Source organism: Haliotis cracherodii, unplaced genomic scaffold, assembly GCF_022045235.1.
Source record: "Haliotis cracherodii isolate W230 unplaced genomic scaffold, xgHalCrac1.p SCAF_12, whole genome shotgun sequence".
Taxonomy (NCBI): Eukaryota; Metazoa; Mollusca; class Gastropoda; order Lepetellida; family Haliotidae; genus Haliotis; species Haliotis cracherodii.
The window spans coordinates 9,478,254-9,499,006 of NW_027266267.1; the positions used below are offsets into that span (position 1 = coordinate 9,478,254).

The 20,753-nt window shown below is 39.1% G+C and overlaps 2 protein-coding genes across 3 annotated transcripts in view; both read right to left on the minus strand.

Moving 5' to 3' along the window:
- The window catches only part of LOC139457515 (uncharacterized), a 26,491-nt gene extending 22,007 nt beyond the window's left edge, over positions 1-4,484 (minus strand). For both annotated transcript variants that reach the window (XM_071238901.1, XM_071238900.1), the window contains exon 1: positions 4,416-4,484. The gene's annotated coding sequence lies outside the window, so the exon portion shown is untranslated. The remainder of the gene's footprint in view (positions 1-4,415) is intronic.
- The window catches only part of LOC139456975 (soluble scavenger receptor cysteine-rich domain-containing protein SSC5D-like), a 21,114-nt gene extending 1,141 nt beyond the window's left edge, over positions 1-19,973 (minus strand). The window contains 3 exon segments of the mRNA XM_071238437.1: positions 1,815-2,139; positions 2,237-2,521; positions 19,809-19,973. Of these exon segments, the coding sequence (XP_071094538.1) occupies positions 1,815-2,139; positions 2,237-2,521; positions 19,809-19,973 (775 nt within the window).
- Between the last annotated feature and the right edge of the window lie 780 nt (positions 19,974-20,753).

Here is a 20,753-nt window from a genome sequence, read left to right on the forward strand (position 1 = left end):
AGAAAGGTTTGGATTCCTGGGCATATAAAGTTAAATAAAGAGTTTAGCTGTGGTTTGGGTGATATTTGGAAATGTCAGTGTGTCTTATATGATAAGATGTTTTTTATCGGAATTCAAATTAAGCTGTATAGATATAAACACTCAATTGTATCAATAGTCTTCTTGTAAATAAACTAGTTTGGATTTTTATAGATCAATTAAGATCATTGCCGGGATTGAAAATTATTTATGGTATTGTACTATTGTACTGTACTGTTGTACTGTGCTATTGTACTATGCTATTGTACTGTACTCTTGTTCTGTGCTATTGTACTGTACTGTTGTACTGTGCTGTTGTACTGTTCTGTACTGTTTTACTGTGTTGTTGTGCTGTACTCTTGTACTGTACTCTTGTACTGTACTCTTGTGCTGTGTTGTACTGTACTGCTGTACTGCACTGTTGTACTCTACTATTGTGCTGTGCTGTTGTACTGTACTGCTGTACTGTACTGTTGTACTGTGCTGTTGTACTGTACTGCTGTACTGTACTGTTGTACTGTGCTGTTTTACTATACTGTTGTACTGTACTGCTGTACTGTACTGTTCTGTACTGTACTCTTGTGCTGTGTTGTACTGTACTGCTGTACTGCACTGTTGTACTCTACTGTTGTACTGTGCTGTTGTACTCTACAGTTGTACTGTATTGTTGTACTGTGCCGTTGTACTGTACTGGTGTACTGTGTCCTTGTATTGTACGGTTGTACCGTACTGTTGTCCTATGTTGTACTATAATGCTGCACTGTACTGTTGTACTGTATTGTTGTACTGTGCCGTTGTACTGTACTGGTGTACTGTGTCGTTGTATTGTACGGTTGTACCGTATTGTTGTACTGTACTGCTGTGACGTGTTGTTGTACTGTACTGTTGTACTGTGCTGTTGTACTGTGATATTGTACTGCACTATTGTATTGTGCTCTTGTACTGTACTCTTGTGCTGTGTTGTACTGTACTGCTGTACTGCACTGTTGTACTCTACAGTTGTACTGTATTGTTGTACCTATGCCGTTGTATTGTACTGTTGTACTCTGCTGCTGTACTGTACTGTTGTACTGTGTCGTTGTACTATACTGCCGTACTGTACTGTTGTACTGCACTGTTGTACTATACCGTTGAACTGTACCGTTGTACTGTGATGTTGTACTGTACTATTGCAAAGTGATGTTGTACTGTGCCGTTGTACTTTACTGTTGTACTGTACTGTTGTACCGTACTTTAGTACTGTGCTGTGCCGATGTACTGTGCTCTTGTACTGTGCTATTGCACATGTTGTACTGTACTGTTGTACTGTACTGTACTGTTGTACTGTATTGTTGTACTGTGCCGTTGTACTGTGCTGTTATCCCGTGCTGTTGTACTGTACTGTTGTACTGTGTCCTTGTATTGTACGGTTGTACTGTACTATTTTACTGTGCTGTTGTACTGTACTGTACCGTTGTACTGTGATGCTGTACTGTACTGTTGCAAAGTGCTTTTGCAATGTGCTGTTGTACTCTACTATTGTACTGTACTATTGTTCTGTGCTATTGTACTGTGCTGTGGTACTGTACTGTATTGTTTTACTGTGCTGTTGTTCTGTACTGTTGTACTGTACTCTTGTGCTGTGCTGTTCTGTACTGTTGTACTGTATTGTTGTACTGTTTCCTTGTATTGTACGGTTGTACTGCACTGTTGTACTGTACTATTGTACTGTACTGTTGTACTGTATTGTTGTACTGTACTATTGTACTGTACTGTTGTACTGTACTGTTTTACTGTGCTGTTGTACTGTACTGTACCGTTGTACTGTGATGCTGTACTGTACTGTTGCAAAGTGCGTTTGCAATGTGCTGTTGTACTCTACTATTGTACTGTACTATTGTTCTGTGCTATTGTACTGTGCTGTTTTACTGTGCTGTTGTACTGTACTGTTATACTGTACTCTTGTGCTGTGCTGTTCTGTACTGTTGTACTGTGATGTTGTACTGTACTGTTGTACTCTACTGATGTACTGTGCTGTGTTCCGTACTGTTGTACGGTGCTGTTGTACTGTACTGTTGTACTGTACTCTTTAACTGTACTCTTGTGCTGTGTTGTACTGTACTGCTGTACTGCACTGTTGTACTCTAATATTGTACTGTGCTGTTGTACTAAACTGTTGTACTGTACTATTGTACTATGCTATTGTACTGTACTATTGTTCTGTGCTATTGTACTGTACTCTTGTACTGTACTGTTCTACTGTGCTGTTGTACTGTACTTTTGTACTGTACTGTTGTAATGTACTCTTGTACTGTACTCTTGTACTGTAATGTTGTACTGTACTGTTGTACTGTGCTGTTGTACTGTACTGTTGTAATGTACTGTTGTACTGTACTGCTGTACTGTGCTGTTGTACTGTACTGTTGTAATGTACTGTTGTACTGTACTGCTGTACTGTGCTGTTGTACTGTACTGTTGTAATGTAATGTTGTACTGTACTGTTGTACTGTGCTGTTGTACTGTACTGTTGTAATGTACTGTTGTACTGTACTGCTGTACTGCACTGTTGTACCGTACTCTTGTACTGTACTGTTGTACTGTGGTGTTGTACTGTACTGTTGTACCGTACTGTTGAACTGTACTGTTGTACTGTACTATGGCAAAGTTCTGTTGTACTCTGCCGTTTTACTGTACTATTGTACTGTACTGTTGAACTGTGCTGTTGTACCGTACTGTTGTACTGTACTGCTGTGCTGTGCCGTTGTACTGTGCTGTTGTATCGTTCTATGGTACTGTACTATTGTACTAAACTGTTGTACTGTACTATTGTACTATGCTATTGTACTGTACTATTGTTCTGTGCTATTGTACTGTACTGTTGTACTGTACTGTTGTACTGTGCTGTTGTACTGTACTGTTGTACTCAGCTGTTGTACTGTACTCTTGTGCTGTGTTGTACTGTACTGCTGTACTGCACTAGTGTACTGTACTGCTGTTCTGTACTGTTGTACTGTGCTGTTGTACTGTACTGTTGTAATGTACTCTTGTACTGTACTCTTGTGCTGTGTTGTACTGTACTGCTGTACTGCACTGTTGTACTAAACTGTTGTACTGTACTGCTGTACTGCACTGTTGTACTAAACTGTTGTACTGTGCTGTTGTACTGTACTGTTGTAATGTACTCTTGTGCTGTGTTGTACTGTACTGCTGTACTGCACTGCTGTACTATACTGTTGTACTGTGCTGTTGTACTCTACAGTTGTACTGTATTGTTGTACTGTGCCGTTGTACTGTACTGTTGTACTGTGTCGTTGTATTGTACGGTTGTACTCTACTGTTGTGCTGTGTTGTACTATACTGCTGCACTGTACTGTTGTACTGTGTTGTTGTACTGTACCGTTGTACTGTGATGTTGTACTGTACCATTGCAAAGTTATGTTGTACTGTGCTATTGTACTGTACTGTTGAACTGTACTGTTGTACCGTACTGTTTTACTGTACTGTTGTACTGTGTCGTTGTATTGTACGGTTGTGCTGTGCTCTTGTATGGTGCTGTTGTACTGTACTGTTGTGTTGTGGTGTTGTACTGTACTGTTGTACTGTAATGTTGTACTGTACTATTGTTCTGTGCCCTTGTACTGTACTGTTCTACTGTACTATTGTAATGTATTGTTGTACTGTACTGTTGTACTGTGTCGTTGTATTGTACGGTTGTGCTGTGCTCTTGTATGGTGCTGTTGTACTGTACTGTTGTACTGTGGCGTTGTACTTTACTGTTGTATTGTACTATTGTACTGTATTGTTGTACTGTGCTGTTGTACTGTACTGTACTGTTTTTTTGTACTATTGTACTGTGATGTTGTATTGTACTGTGTTTACTATACTGTTGTACTGTGCTATTGATCTGTACTGCGTTGTACTGTACAGTTAAACTAAGAATTCGGTTTTCCATTAATCTAATTTTCATACACAGTAAGTTTATCTCCAAAATCAATATTCTTTCATTGCAACATTCTTCCGTGTGTAAAAAGATTTTCGGGTCAGAATCTGTCTTTGTGACCGTTCTCTCTTGAGGCGCAGCGTATGGGTGTCTTAGGCAACTATGTCTTCCCGTGGCGCGTGCATTTATGTATTTGACCACCGATGCTGTGTTTGTTCGCACTGGGATAGACCTACTTTCAGAATGAATGATTGCATGCATTCATATAATAGGCCCACATGTACATGATGCTACATAAACAAATTAAGCAACGTAAAACTGTTACAATCAGTGAATTGAAACTATTGGAAATATAGATAAAGTCGTTAAAATCCCAGAATTGCTTTCCCCTTTCCGTCTTTGAATTGTTCTTATCAATATCAACCGTATCACGCAGAGACTGAAAACTACATGAAGAAACAAGTGCCACATCACTTACCGTCGTACCAACCGCTCGGTAGATATCCTCGTGTGGTTGTTTGACGACTGTGTGGGCTGTCGAGATAACAATGCCTGCTATGTGATATAACTTCCTTGTTTGTTCCCAACGCCCTCTGTCAGGAAGTACATATCCTAACTATCAATTTTCTTCACTTGATTCAAGAGTCTGTACAGAGAGTGTTACCTATCGAGTTCACTGTGACACCGATAGGACTGAAGTATTATGTCCTCCTTGTCACTTGTTACTACGGTATGCTTTCAGTTTTGGGAAGCATAAAAGGTGATGTGCACAGTGTGTAAATCAGCGTGGTATAACAGAATTAGGCAAAGTGTACACACCGGTTTTCAGGTTTATAATGAATATATAACGTCACCACCAGAATATAATCCGTTTTACGTGGCCCATGAGGGACATGGAGTCTGTTTTTCAATATTTTGATGTTTCACTTACTTTTATCGTAACCTTTTGCAAATTAACACAATTTGTCACACAAATAAGTGATAAATCGTGCATAAAAACAACCGAAAACACGGAAAATGTACTTTCAGGTAGCTATTGAATCGCTGAAATGTGAAGCGAAAATGTCAAAAACTAAAATGAAAATGTCAATAACAAAAACGACATGCCCTAACCAGATTATATTTTTCCAGGGAAGGAGGGCATGTTGACGTATCAGATATCAGTTCCGGTCTTAACCCTTTCAACTAATAAACCACGTTTCACTGCTCCTTAGACTAATATGAGATTGATAGTATCCCTCATAATTCTAATCAATGTTATCAAGAGTCTGTACAGAGAGTGTTACCTATCGAGTTCACTGTGACACCGATAGGTCTGAAGTATTATGTCCTCCTTGTCACTTGTTACTACGGTATGCTTTCAGTTTTGGGAAGCATAAAAGGCGATGTGCACAGTGTGTAAATCAGCGTGGTATAAATGAATTAGGCAAAGTGTACACACCGGTTTTCAGGTTTATAATTAATATATAACGTCACCACCAGAATATAATCCGTTTTACGTGGCCCATGAGGGACATGGAGTCTGTTTTTCAATATTTTGATATTTCACTTACTTTTATCGTAACCTTTTGCAAATTAACACAATTTGTCATACAAATAAGTGATAAATCGTGTATAAAACACACCGAAAACACGGAAAATGTACTTTCAAGTAGCTATTGAATCGCTGAATTTTGAAGAGAAAATGTAAAAAACTAGCTAATGTCAAAAACTAAAATGAAAATGTTAAAAACAAAAGCGAAAATGTCAAAACTAAAATAAAGTACAGAAAACTATTTCCACCACTTTTTCATTTTATTTTTTGACCTTTTCGTTTTTGTTTTGGGTATTTCCATGTTAGTTTTTGGATTATTCCCCGAAATGGACTCCATTGGGCATAAAAGGCAATTGGAAGTTCTGTGAATGGACAACTGAAAATCAGTGATACCTTCCGGAATTCGCGAAGTGGGTACGAAACCCCAAACAAGGAGTCATTTCTTATATACAGCTCTAGTCTTTGGTGTTCACATTTTACAACTTATGAGACACAATCGAGCATGCTCATACCACCAAGATTACCAAGAGGGTCATACAACTCTTGCTCAGAAGTTGTTTGATCAAGGCTTATACCATTAAAGGCCTCAGAAAAGCTTTCAAAAAGTTTTATGATAGACAAGTGGAGGACATTTCCAAATTTGACGCATCAGTGACAAAAATGATGTCCGCTGCAATTTCCTATTTGACTTGTACCATATGTTCCCGTGTTGGGTCAGGTGAATGATTGACTTGCCGTTGCATGTGTTTGTGGCGGGTGGCATCGGTGGGGCAGTATACAGGGCATCCACTGACAATGTGTTGGACAGTCTCATTAAATTCATTACTTGATCATCATCATCATCATCATCCATCACCATCATCATCATCCATCACCCATCATCATCATCATCACCACCACCACCACAACCACGACAACCACCACCTCCATCCATCCATCCATCCATCCATCCATCCATCCATCCATCCATCCATCCATCCATTCCATCCATCCATCCATCATCATTATAAGTTAAGAATTCACAGACTGGTTTTCTAATCATTATCATAAAAACCTGGAGAGAACAATACTAAATTAGTGACGTGTTTCAGCGCAATAATGCAACACACGCCCCACCCATCCTGTTATCAGTCAGTCGGGAAGCAGTAATCCCCCTATCTTAACATGAAGGCAACATGTGATGCTTGGTTAGTTAACCAAATGCCATGGAATCGCTTGCAATGTATTTACACTAAAGAGTGTCTTCTAACGCAGTGACATGTTGTTCTCAAAGATGCACATCCATACACATTTAGTGCAGCTGTAAACAAACTCTACACAGGCTACCGTCACATGAACAAACAGGCGAGGTACTTCCTGGTTGGAGGCTATAATTACTAGTGTCCCACTTAAAGTGAATCTCCTGCTATGCTATACAGAGCACAACTATCTACATCTACAGAGCCCAATCTATATACACAGAACACTATCTACATATACAGAGCACAACTATCTACATATACATGGCACTGTCTACATATACAGAGCACAACTATCTACATATACAGAGCGCAACTATCTAGATATACAGAGCATTGTCTACATGTACAGAGCACTACTATCTACATATACAGAGCAAATTCTACATATACAGAACACAATCTACATATACAGAGCACAATCTACACATACAGAGGATAATCTACATATACAGAGCACAACTATCTACATCTACAGAGCACAATCTACATATACAGAGCACAATTATCTACATATACAGAGCACAACTATCTACATATACAGAGCACAACTATCTACATATACATGGCACTGTCTACATATACAGAACACAACTATCTACATATACAGAGCGCAACTATCTAGATATACAGAGCATTGTCTACATGTACAGAGCACTACTATCTACATATACAGAGCAAATTCTACATATACAGAACACAATCTACATATACAGAGCACAATCTACACATACAGAGGATAATCTACATATACAGAGCACAACTATCTACATCTACAGAGCACAATCTACATATACAGAGCACAATTATCTACATATACAGAGCACAACTATCTACATATACAGAGCACAACTATCTACATATACAGAGCACTATCTACATATACAGAGCACAATCTACATATACAGAGCATTATCTACATATACAGAGCACAACTATCTACATATACAGAGCACAACTATCTAGATATACAGAGCATTGTCTACATATACAGAGCACAACTTTCTACATATACTGAGCACAATCTACATATACAGAGCACAATCTACATATACAGAACACAATCTACATATACAGAGCACAATCTACACATACAGAGGATAATCTACATATACAGAGCACAACTATCTACATCTACAGAGCACAATCTACATATACAGAGCACAATTATCTACATATACAGAGCACAACTATCTACATATACAGAGCACTATCTACATATACAGAGCACAATCTACATATACAGAGCATTATCTACATATACAGAGCACAACTATCTACATATACAGAGCACAACTATCTACATATACATGGCACTGTCTACATATACAGAGCACAACTATCTACATATACAGAGCGCAACTATCTAGATATACAGAGCATTGTCTACATGTACAGAGCACTACTATCTACATATACAGAGCAAATTCTACATATACAGAACACAATCTACATATACAGAGCACAATCTACACATACAGAGGATAATCTACATATACAGAGCACAACTATCTACATCTACAGAGCACAATCTACATATACAGAGCACAATTATCTACATATACAGAGCACAACTATCTACATATACAGAGCACAACTATTGTGTCAATGAGTGTATGAGAGAGTGGGTGTAGAGTGAGTGAGTGTATGTGTGAATGTATGAGTGAGTGTATGAGTGAGTGAGTGTATGTGTGAATGTATGAATGAGTGGGTGTATGAGTGAGTGTATGAGTGAGTGTATGAGTGAGTGAGTGAGTGTATGAGTGAGTGTGTGTATGAGTGAGTTTATGAGTGAGTAAATGTATGAGTGAGATAGTGTATGAGTGAGTGTATGAGTTAGTGTATGAGAGAGTGGATGTATGAGTGAGTGAGTGTATGAGTGAGTGTATGCGTGAGTGTATGAGTGAGTGTGTGTATGAGTGATTGTATGAATGAGTGCATGAGTGAGTGGGTGTATGATTGAGTGAGTGTATGAGTGAGTGTGTGTATGAGTGAGTGTGTGTATGAGTGAGTGAGTGTGTGTATGAGTGAGTGTATGGGTGAGTGAGTGTATGAGTGACTGTATTAGTGAGTGAGTGTATGAGTGAGTATATGAGTGAGTGATTGTATGAGTGAGTTAGTGTATGAGTGACTGTATGAGTGAGTGTATGAGTGAGTGTATGAGTGAGTGAGTGTATGAGTGAGTATATGAGTGAGTGATTGTATGAGTGAGTTAGTGTATGAGTGAGTGCATGAGTGAGTGTATGAGTGAGTGCATGAGTGAGTGTATGAGTGAGTGTATGTGTGAGTTGGTGTATGAATGATTGTGTGTATGTGTGAGAGGGTGTATGATTGAGTGAGTGTATGAGTGAGTTTGTGTATGAGTGAGTGTATGAGTGAGTGAGTGTATGAGTGAGTGTATAAGTGAGAGCATGAGTGAGTGTATAAGTGAGTGCATGAGTGAGTGTATGAGTGAGTGCATGAGTGAGTGTATGAGTGAGTGCATGGGTGAGTGTATGAGTGAGTGCATGGGTGAGTGTATGAGTGAGTGCATGAGTGAGTGCATGAGTGAGTGCATGAGTGAGTGCATGAGTGAGTGCATGGGTGAGTGCATGAGTGAGTGTATGAGTGAGTGCATGAGTGAGTGTATGGGTGAGTGCATGAGTGAGTGCATGAGTGAGTGTATGAGTGAGTGCATGAGTGAGTGCATGAGTGAGTGCATGGGTGAGTGCATGAGTGAGTGCATGGGTGAGTGTATGAGTGAGTGCATGAGTGAGTGCATGAGTGAGTGCATGGGTGAGTGCATGAGTGAGTGTATGAGTGAGTGCATGAGTGAGTGTATGAGTGAGTGCATGAGTGAGTGTATGAGTGAGTGCATGGGTGAGTGTATGAGTGAGTGTATGGGTGAGTTGGTGTATGAATGATTGTGTGTATGTGTGAGTGTATGGGTGAGTTGGTGTATGAGTGATTGAGTGTATGTGTGAGTGTATGAGTGAGTGAGTGTATGAGTGAGTGTATGAGTGAGGGCATGAGTGAGTGTATGTGTGAGTGAGTGTTTGAGTGAGTGCATGAGTGAGTTTATGAGTGAGTGCATGATTGAGTGTATGAGTGAGTGTATGGGTGAGTTGGTGTATGAGTGATTGAGTGTATGTGTGAGTGGTTGTATGATTGAGTGATTCTATGAGTGAGTGTGTGTATGAGTGAGTGTATAAGTGAGTTAGAGTATGAGAGAGCGTATGAGTGAGTGCATGAGTGAGTGTATGTGTGAGTGCATGAGTGAGTGTATGAGTGAATGTATGAGTGAGTGTATGGGTGAGTTAGTGTATGAGAGAGCGTATGAGTGAGTGCATGAGTGAGTGTATGTGTGAGTGCATGAGTGAGTATATGAGTGAGTGTATGAGTGAGTGTATGGGTGAGTTGGTGTATGAATGATTGTGTGTATGTGTGAGTGGGTGTATGAGTGAGTGAGTGTATGAGTGAGTGTGTGTATGAGTGAGTGTATGAGTAAGTGTATGAGTGAGTGTATGAGTGAGTTGGTGTATGAGTGAGTGTATGAGTGAGTTGGTGTATGAGTGAGTGTATGGGTGAGTTGGTGTATGAGTGGGTGAGTGTATGGGTGAGTGAGTGTATGAGTGAGTTTATGAGTGAGTGCATCAGTGTATGAGTGAATGAGTGTATGAGTGAGTTTATGAGTGAGTGCATGAGTGTATGAGTGAGTGAATGTATGAGTGAGTGTATGGGTGAGTGAGTGTATGAGTGTATGAGTGAGTGTATGAGTGAGTGTATGAGTGAGTGTATGGGTGAGTGTATGGGTGAGTTGGTGTATGAATGATTGTGTGTATGTGTGAGAGGGTGTATGATTGAGTGAGTGTATGAGTGAGTGTGTGTATGAGTGAGTGTATGAGTGAGTGAGTGTATGAGTGAGTGTATGAGTGAGTGCATGAGTGAGTGTATGAGTGAGTGAGTGTTTGAGTGAGTGCATGAGTGAGTGTATGAGTGAGTGTATGGGTGAGCTGGTGTATGAGTGAGTGTATGGGTGAGCTGGTGTATGAGTGATTGAGTGTGTGTGCGTGAGTGGGTGTATGAGTGAGTGAGTGTATTTGTGTATGAGTGAGTGTATGAGTGAGTGAGTGTATATGTGTATGGGTGAGTGTATGAGTGAGTTGGTGTATGAGTGATTGAGTGTATGTGTGAGTAGGTGTATGAGTGAATGTATGAGTGAGTGTATGAGTGAGTGTATGAGTGAGTGTATGAGTGAGTGTATGAGTGAGCGTATGAGCGATTGTATGAGTGACTGGGTGTATGAGTGACTGGGTGTATGAGTGACTGGGTGTATGAGTGAATGGGTGTATGAGTGAGTTGGTGTATGAGTGATTGAGTGTATGTGTGAGTAGGTGTATGAGTGAGTGTATGAGTGAGTGTATGAGTGAGTGTATGAGTTAGTGTATGAGTGAGTGTATGAGTGAGCGTATGAGTGATTGTATATGTGGATGTATGAGTGAGTGGGTGTATGAGTGATTGAGTGTATGAGTGAGTGTATGACTGAGTGGGTGCATGAATGATTGAGTGTATGATTGATCAATCCGAGTGCGTGTGTCCCCCTCGAACCAGGAAGTTGGGTTTGATGGTGTGGGGGAGTATCAGTTATCATGGTGTGGGGTCTTTGGTGCGTGTAAATGGTAACATCAATGCCCAGAAATACATAGAAATTGTGGACAATAATGTGTGGCAAGTAATTTGTAGACATTTTCCAGACAGTAACTATATATTTCAAGACGACAATGTGCCCGTTCATAGGGCAAATATTGTGAAAAATTCATCGACAACAATGCCATAAACACGATGAATTGGCCAGCACAATCACTTGATTTAAATGTTATAGAAAATGTTTGGCTAAAACTAAAGAAAAAACTACAGGACACCGTAAACGACATCACTAACCAAGATCAGCTGTTTGAAGTGATCCATATCACTTGGCAGGACATTGAGCTAGACTTTATTCGTGGCCTTTATGAATCTATTACACGCCGGATATCTAAAGTTCTGACTATGAAAGGCCATCTTACCAATTATTAAGGTATGTAGATATTTTTTTCATTAATAAATGAAGCGTCTTCAACGCTCAATATATGGGGGATAAGGGCAAGAAAAATTCAAATGTTTTGCATCATTGTGCTTGGATTGTGCAGGGTCTGATGACTGATTGTTTAAATGTGCAATATTTTAATGAATTTGAAAAAGATTTGTGGACAATTTACATATTATATGATTCTTGCGAAATAACAAAAAATACCTACTGCAAGACCATTTGTATTTTTGTTTTCGCCTTACATCAAAGCATGCAGGAATACCCTGCCAAATACGATGCAATTTATAAATCTACTGTAACATGGATAGAGTAAAACTTAAAAGTGAATTGTGCTTCAAATAGATCAAAAGTTGTGCTTGCATCATGCAGTGGTCGTTCAGAGACTTTATAAATGGTTTAGCGTGGAAAACACATTAATATTTCAATTTACCTAGGGGGAATTGGGGCATAAAATAGACGTTGGATCAGCGTTTCATGTACCACAGTTGCCATAAAGCTGATCCGGCGGGCAATGTTTGAATGCAAGCAAGCTAGCAGTACCAGGACTAGATCCCCAAGTCAACATACTGGGGCTACAACAAACATATACTGATATCTCCGTCATCACAGTGTCTTTATATTGTATAGGGATACAACAAACATATACTGATATCTCCATGTCAACACATTGTCCTTATACTGTATAGGGTTACAACAAACCTGTACTGATATATCCATGTCAACACAATGTTCATACACTGTATGGGGTTACAACAAACCTGTACTGATATCTCCATGTCAACACATTGTCCTTACATTGTTTGGGGTTACAACAAACATATACTGACTGTCAATGCTGAAATGGTGTTTTTTCCATCTGTTTCAAGAGTTTTGTTTTAAACAATTTCATTTTCTATATTTGGTAATGGTTTAAGTTTCATTTATTTTTACAGTTTTTTAAAGTTTTTCTAAGTTAAATATTTGGCTATCTTTAAGTCAATGGTTTCGTCCTAATATGTCACATGATCTTTGAGATTGTGAGTTCAAAGAATTTTTTTCAGAAAGATTATTAACTTGTTTACAGACCCAATTTAATTTCAAGTCACATGATCTAAAAACACATGTTCCTCTCACAATAAGGCAAATCTCCATCTTGCCAGTACCACGGTTAAATTCTCTAAAGTGTAAAGCAACACAAATGTAAGTTAACTAATTCTATTCAATGCCAAAGTTAATATTATTTTATTTATCAATTGATCAACGCATTCATAACTTCAATTTAGTAATTATTCTGCAGTTAAAAGCAATTTTGAGTCAGAAAGTTGTTTGTTTTAAATTGGTAATTTTGACTATTTAATTGGTTCAGCCCTAAAGTAAGGATCGTATTTCATTCTATTTCAGTTTTCTGAAACCCCACCCATCAACGAATTCAACAATAAACACATGTAAAAAAAGATAGTCGTCCTGTAACGAGATTGCAATTGATTTATTATAACGCCTTAGAACAAACTGATTGGAAGTGTTGAGACGGATCAAGGTATGTGAAGAAAAACGTTTGGAGTATAACAACAAATCACAGTTGAAATGTAAATCTATTTTGAAGACCATGGTGTGTCTTGATGATATACGAATGATATCGTCGGAGTCGTAGGATGGTCCCTCCTTTAAGCAGCAAGGTTATGGTTATTGATCTTGCGCTTTAATTGACATCTTGTCAAACATTCCACGCATACATAATTGATTTTTTGGTTTGGTATCGTGACTTCTTATATCACGCCTATATTAATCTTGAAAGGATGTGATTATGATTTGTTTTCTTTATGTTCTGTATGTTATGGTCAAGATGCTGGCTAGTAATTCGTATGTCGTGGTCTGTGTATTCTGTGTTGTACGATTTAAATGTCTTATCAGTCCCGCATTGCCTGCGGTGTTATGGTAGTGTTATTACAGCGGTAATAACAATGATGTATGCTTCAGTTGATATCATGGTAGCTCTTAATATACTAATACATATTAGATAAGGAATACATCTGATCAATGTAGTGTGCTTTCTATAAGATTCTGGCTTGCGTTGGTGGTCCTATTTCTGGGTGCATGGACACTCTCCCGTGTCACTCGTAGGGTAGGCTGCATTGTACTATGTTAAAAATCTGTCATTATAATGTCTCGTGTTGATACATTTGTCTTTATGTTTACATTCAATTTGCTAATCACATCTCAAACGTACCATTTAAACTGACTTCTGTAATATTGCATTATTGTGTAATACTTGTATAAGATTAAAGAAAGGTTCATAAAGATGATATATGTTTGACATGCATAACGTTACATTCTGTACATTGTGACTTTCTACTACTATCAGTCTCAGAACCCGTAGTATGTAATCTGACCTTTACACAACTTATTAATGGTTGCTACACTTTCAACAATGAAACGTCACTTGGACGTGTCTCTTTGTTGTACTGGCAGGTACCTAGATCACAGTAAAGACATTTGAAAGTATCCCACGGGGAAATGGGATACAGTGAAAAGTATCCCATGTAAAGTGTCTGTTTCTTTTACTGGCAGGTACCCAGATCACAGTAAGGACAGTGAAAAGTGTCCCACGCAAAGTGTCTGTTTGCTTTTCTGGCAGGTATCCCATGTAAAGTTTCTTGTGTACTGGCAGTTACCTAGGTTATAGTAAGGACAGAGGAAAGTATCCCATGTAAAGTTTCTAGTGTACTGGCAGGCACCTAGGTCACAGTAAGGACAGAGGAAAGTATCCCATGTAAAGTTTCTAGTGTACTGGCAGGCACCTAGGTCACAGTAAGGACAGAGGAAAGTATCCCATGTAAAGTTTCTAGTGTACTGGCAGGCACCTAGGTCACAGTAAGGACAGAGGAAAGTATCCCATGTAAAGTTTCTAGTGTACTGGCAGGCACCTAGGTCACAGTAAGGACAGAGGAAAGTATCCCATGTAAAGTTTCTAGTGTACTGGCAGGCACCTAGGTCACAGTAAGGACAGAGGAAAGTATCCCATGTAAAGTTTCTGGTGTACTGGCAGGCACCTAGGTCACAGTAAGGACAGAGGAAAGTATCCCATGTAAAGTTTCTAGTGTACTGGCAGGTACCTAGGTCACAGTAAGGACAGAGGAAAGTATCCCATGTAAAGTTTCTAGTGTACTGGCAGGCACCTAGGTCACAGTAAGGACAGAGGAAAGTATCCCATGTAAAGTTTCTAGTGTACTGGCAGGCACCTAGGTCACAGTAAGGACAGAGGAAAGTATCCCATGTAAAGTTTCTAGTGTACTGGCAGGTACCTAGGTTACAGTAAGGACAGAGGAAAGTATCCCATGTTAAGTGTCTGGTGCACTGGCAGGTACCTAGGTCACAGTAAGGACAGTGGAAAGTATCCCATGTTAAGTGCAATATATGTTTGCTTCTATGTGGTATAAAATACATAAGTAAGGATAAGAATTTATGGAACATACATACAAGTTAAAAGTCAGATAGAAAAGTCGTAAGTACGTCCATGCCTGACAAAAAGTATTAATCGACATTGATGGAGCCCCAATGTCAAATTTAATATAAAGTAAAGTCTGACATCTTGTGGCAGTAGCATAACCAGAAGCATGCTTTATATACACATGGGCTTGCATCGGAAAGATAGGACTTCCATTTGAATAAATGGAACCCTGCCATATGTTATTTATTAGTACAGAGTTTCAGATAAGCAGCCCCCCCCCCCCCCCCCCCCACCAACAAAATCAAAACCCAATTACTCTCAATTAACTTGCGCCCAGAAACGCATGCATTTAATGAAAAACTCAAATGCATAAAAAAGCTCGCGTAAATACCAAATGAAGCTTTTTCAGCATGCTTGTACACATGCTGGAGCAAATTTCGGAGTCAAGCCAATACATCTAAAACATTATTTCATTTTTTTAATCTTAAAATGTTCACTAATTTGGGGAAAAAACCAATAGAGTGATGAATAGATCAGAGAAAAAATATTTGTCACCCAATGACAAATGTACTAACCCCAATAACATAGAAATTCTAGAGTAACATCTCAATTGCTCAAAAAGTTATCACGAGCTCTGCTAGTTTGACGTGAGTGAATCCTTACTGAGTAATCAGTACACATTTCCCTTAACCCTCTGGATGCCGAGTTGTTGTTTTTCTGATGCACATTTTCCTAAGATCGGAAAAGTGAAAGTTGTACGAGAATTGCGCTGACGCGGCACATGATATACCTCAAATTACGCAGAGGTGGAGAATATTAAATTTCCTAATTGATTGTGTAAATTTAACTGCAAATATTAAACCGGTTTTAATAAAAAAGACACTTCTGGGTGTTGCCCGAGAATATATTCTGCGATGAAAAACAGTAAATTTCTCCGCTTTTTATCGTACACCGATAAAAGTACTGTGCAACGATTTTTTTTATTTAGAAGCTTTACGGAAACTTTTAATACTGCCTAATATCTGATCGACATAACTATATATCAAATGGAGGCATTTGCGTATGTCTAACGACATACATTCAATATAAAAAATAGCATGCTGTAAATGACGAAAACGGATTTTTCTCTATGACGTCAAAAGGCGACAGAGAGGTTACACGCGTACAAAGAAAAGGGGGCATAACTCCGCTATGCTTTGCACTAGTTTACTGTAACTCAGGCCACTTGGTGAGAAATAGCTGTGAGTCAGGACAATAGATATTCGTGATGTTTTGTTCACTAGGAACCAAACTATTCAAACACAAATATCGATATTGAAACTGTATACGTTTAGTTATAAAACAAAACAAAAAAAACCGTAAAAAAGAGGTTATAGAGAAATGGCTGGGCCTATCTAACCTATAACTCGGCCCTTCCTTTACAACATTCCCCTGCATGTGTAAGTGTAATGTGACTAATTTTGCACCATTATTAATGGAGTACTAGCCTTATCATCAAATGTAATGAAATACAAAATACAAAATACACCATTCTGTTTGACGACCTGGTTGGTTTTATGTCTTTGATAACATCGGAGAAAGACGACACTGGTAATTTATTTTCATACTTTTTACAATTCTTGGAGATATAAAGTAAACAGTTGAATATCCTGTGATCGCAATATTTAAAAAAGAATGAACCCATTGAATATATAATGCAAAAGAAGAGGAATAATTCGTAAATTGTTTGTGACTAACGCGCACCTGACGAATCGTTAGATATCACAGTTCTGTGTACCACAGTTTAAGTTGTAAAATAAAATGAAACGGCTATTCATGGACATTGGCTATATTAACTTATAATATTGACTATTACACATTCCAAGAAATACGTACATGCTGCAGTTACATGTAAGTAATATCGTATTCGACACTATAAACCTATCAACTCTTATGTAAACAATGTTCAAACAAACAGGAGATTATCAAAGGTTCGTTCATACATGTTGTGGCCTAAATAAAATTTTACGTATTATATCTTTTTGAACATTGACAAATATCCAAAGTGAAATTAATTGTGTGAAAAAATGTTTTAAAGATATGCAAAATTTACATCATAAATGAAACTGTAAACAGCATGGTTTCTCAAAGAAATTACCAAACATGTACAACAATGTTGAGGTATGACATCACTACCTGTGACCGACTTTACAAAATGGCGTGTTCACTGTCAACAGTACGGGGGATATCACGAGGGAACTTTCGTTGATTCAGGCTTCGTATATACTTAAATGTGACATGTAAGTACTTAGAAACATTCTGACAATCTATGTACTGTTATTTGTTGTTGTATTGTTCATTCCATTCAGTCAGCCATTCCTATAAATACCGTTGTCATTGTGCGTGATTTTGCGTCACACGGGACGGTAACTTTGAGAATTTCTGTTGAAAATATCAAATTATAGCAATGTATCTATTTTTAATTCCCCAGTTCTTCCTACGATTTTCTGCCCATGCATATTCTGAAAATCTTGAGCCAATACCTTGAACCAATAGACGAATGGATAGCTAAAAAGAGGAGAAAATGTGCATTTCAAACAAGTGCAGCTTTTCGAGCACAGCGTTCGTTTTCACACCAAACTTATTTTGCTTGATTTCATCTCGGCACTTTGTATTCGTGTTTGCGTATTTTCCAAAACATTCGACTTCAAAGTGGGGGCTGAAGAGGAGGGACACATATGTCCCTCTGGCATCCAGAGTGTTAAAGAGATAATACATTAACAATTCCATGTACTATCATCTGGTATCATCTGGTGCCCATAATATCGCATGTGGAATTGATTATTGATGGCAAACGCAAAATGGCTGAAGTATGACCTTTAACAAATGCATTCCAATCCGTGGAAAACTGCCGTGGCGATTGTTCAATACAAGGTGCGTTGTGCGTTGTGATGCAAAGTGTCAGTGTGTTGTACTGGCAGGTAACCAGATCTAAGTATATGTACAGACATCAGTAGGTTCTCAAGGGAAGTAAGCGTTTGCTGAACTGGCAGACAACTAGATACCAGTAAAGACAATAGAAACAGTTCAATGCAAGGTGTCTCTACATTGCACTGGCACGCTGGTACATACTAGTAGAGACAACAGTAAGTACTCATTGCAGAGAAGTATGTGTATTGTACTGGCAGTTGGCTAGATCACAGTAAATACATAGCGTCTGAAGCCACTCCATGTGTGAAGGTCACCACAACCGTTATTGCTGTAACATGGAAATCATGATAATTAAAACTGTGTTCCAATGATAAAAATATCAAGATATCATTATTGGCATATGTAAAGAGGCGCATTCTCTCATTGAAGGACTTGCGAACATCCGGATCCAGACAGCGTTTGCAGAATGCTAGAGTTAGTTTAGATTTGTAACTCCACAAATGCTATCAAATTAAAACTGTCTGGCAGCTGATGGCTAATATTGAAGGTAAATGTTATCAGACTGGAAATGTTGAAAACTTCTATATCACGGTAAAAAGAACGATGCATTTTGTTTTTGCGTAATGCAGTTAGCATATTTTGCCCAAACTGTACGTGCTGTCATTAAAGCGGAAGTGGTTATAATTTCAGAAGTACGGTAGTGCAGCGTTAGAAATTGGCACTTGTCCATTTGTACTGTAGACCTTGCCAAACTGCCCAATAGTTAAGGTATCATAAGGACCAGAAGAAATTTGCCATTTTTAAGGGTTTTGCTTTCTGTTATCATTAAAAGGATTAGTGGACTAAATATATTAGTTTCTACCCCTGTGGTTAGAGGATAGGTCCCTGTTTCAAAGTTCTACCACATTAGACATGAGTTTTCCCAAACTGGAAATGATTAATTTACAGCAAAAGAAACACCAGATCCTTGAGGCATTGGAACATTATTTTCAAATACATAATATCTAACAGCCGAAAATGTCAAGATTTAACACAGATCATGAACACAGTGTTAACATTAGTTATTTGCGTTTTAAATTAAGGGCAACGCCATGTACCGCAACATTTGTAGGATTAAAGTTACTATCTCATATGCCCACCATGAGCAGCGTTAATGATGGCGACACATCTTATGTGCATCGAGTGCACCAGGCGGTTGATAAAGGCCATGGATATCTAGGCCCATATGCGTAGAAAGACTGCGGTTGTTGGCCTCGGTTGGAGGTCATTAAGACGTCTTTGGATCTCGTCCCACAAGCGATCTATTGGATTCAAATCCGGTCTGAGGGCAGGCCAAGGCATAGTGTCTCCACTGGCTCCAGCTGTAGAGGGACGAGCGTTGTCTTGCTGGAATATGCTGCATTGATGAAAGACATAAGGTCTGAGCACTACTCCTGCCTGGTCCAATATTTTAGAAGACGACTTGTCTAATTATTTCCGCCCCACCATGCTGTTTGGGCCTCCACATGAGTTTCTTTCAAGCACATGAGTTTCTTTCAAGCACATGAGTTTCTTTCAAGCACACGAGCGTCTGCAAATCGTTCACTACGTCTGCGCCAGATCATGACCTCACCATCCGCCGTCAGAGAGAAGATGACGTTCCTCTATTGCTGAATACGCCAATGTTGACACTGAGTTACCCATCCGAGTCGTACCTGACGATGTCTGTGTGTAAGGATGGGCACTCGAGCAGGAAGGTGACAGATGTTGCTGGCGATGAGGCGACATAGCACTGTATCAGTACTGATAAGTGGGTGCCGATCGTCTGCCGAGCTGATAACAGGGCCGAGGAAACGGTTCTGCATGTGATGGCGACGCATGTTACAATTTCGCGAGGCGTTGAGACTCTTGGCTGACCACTACGTGGACGGTCGTCGATGCTTTTGGTTGTGTTGAGTTGTTGCTGCAAGCTGTATATTGTTGTCACTTGCACATTAAAATGATTTGGGACAACCTGTGCACTCTGTGACCTGTGACCATCAAGAAATCGTTTATCAGCCTATTGTCTCTTGTTGTTAGTTAATGTCACCATCGCTATCAATATAATATAATATCAATATAATGACTGGTAACTTATATACCCATAGCTAAATTATTCTGCACCTGTTATGAGGAACACAACGTTTTGGAGTATATGCTTACTTATTCATCAGGTGAATGAATCAGGTGAATGAATGCCATGAGAACGCAGAACCTGTGGTGATTTCCAAATGTATCTCAGTGGTGTGGGAACGCTTCTTAATCAATTTCGAAATGAATAGAAGAAGCACTATCAATGTACAGATACCAACCAATGATGATGCTAAGGGGAAGGCATATTTTACATCAATGTGTGTGTGTGTGTGTGTGTGTGTGTGTGTGTGTGTGTGTGTGTGTGTGTGTGTGTGTGTGGTGTGTGTGTGTGTGTGTGTGTGGGGGTGGGGGGGGGGTGGGGGGGGGGGGGGGGTGAGGGGTGGTTCTCAAATGAAATGTTTAAAGGATAGAACGGTCGGATCTCCTAAGGCTTTGGCAGATGGAGTTTGTGTAAACAGTATTATCAATGCTGTAAGGGCAATTAAAAAAAACAAAAAACATCCAAAAACTGATAATAGATAATACAC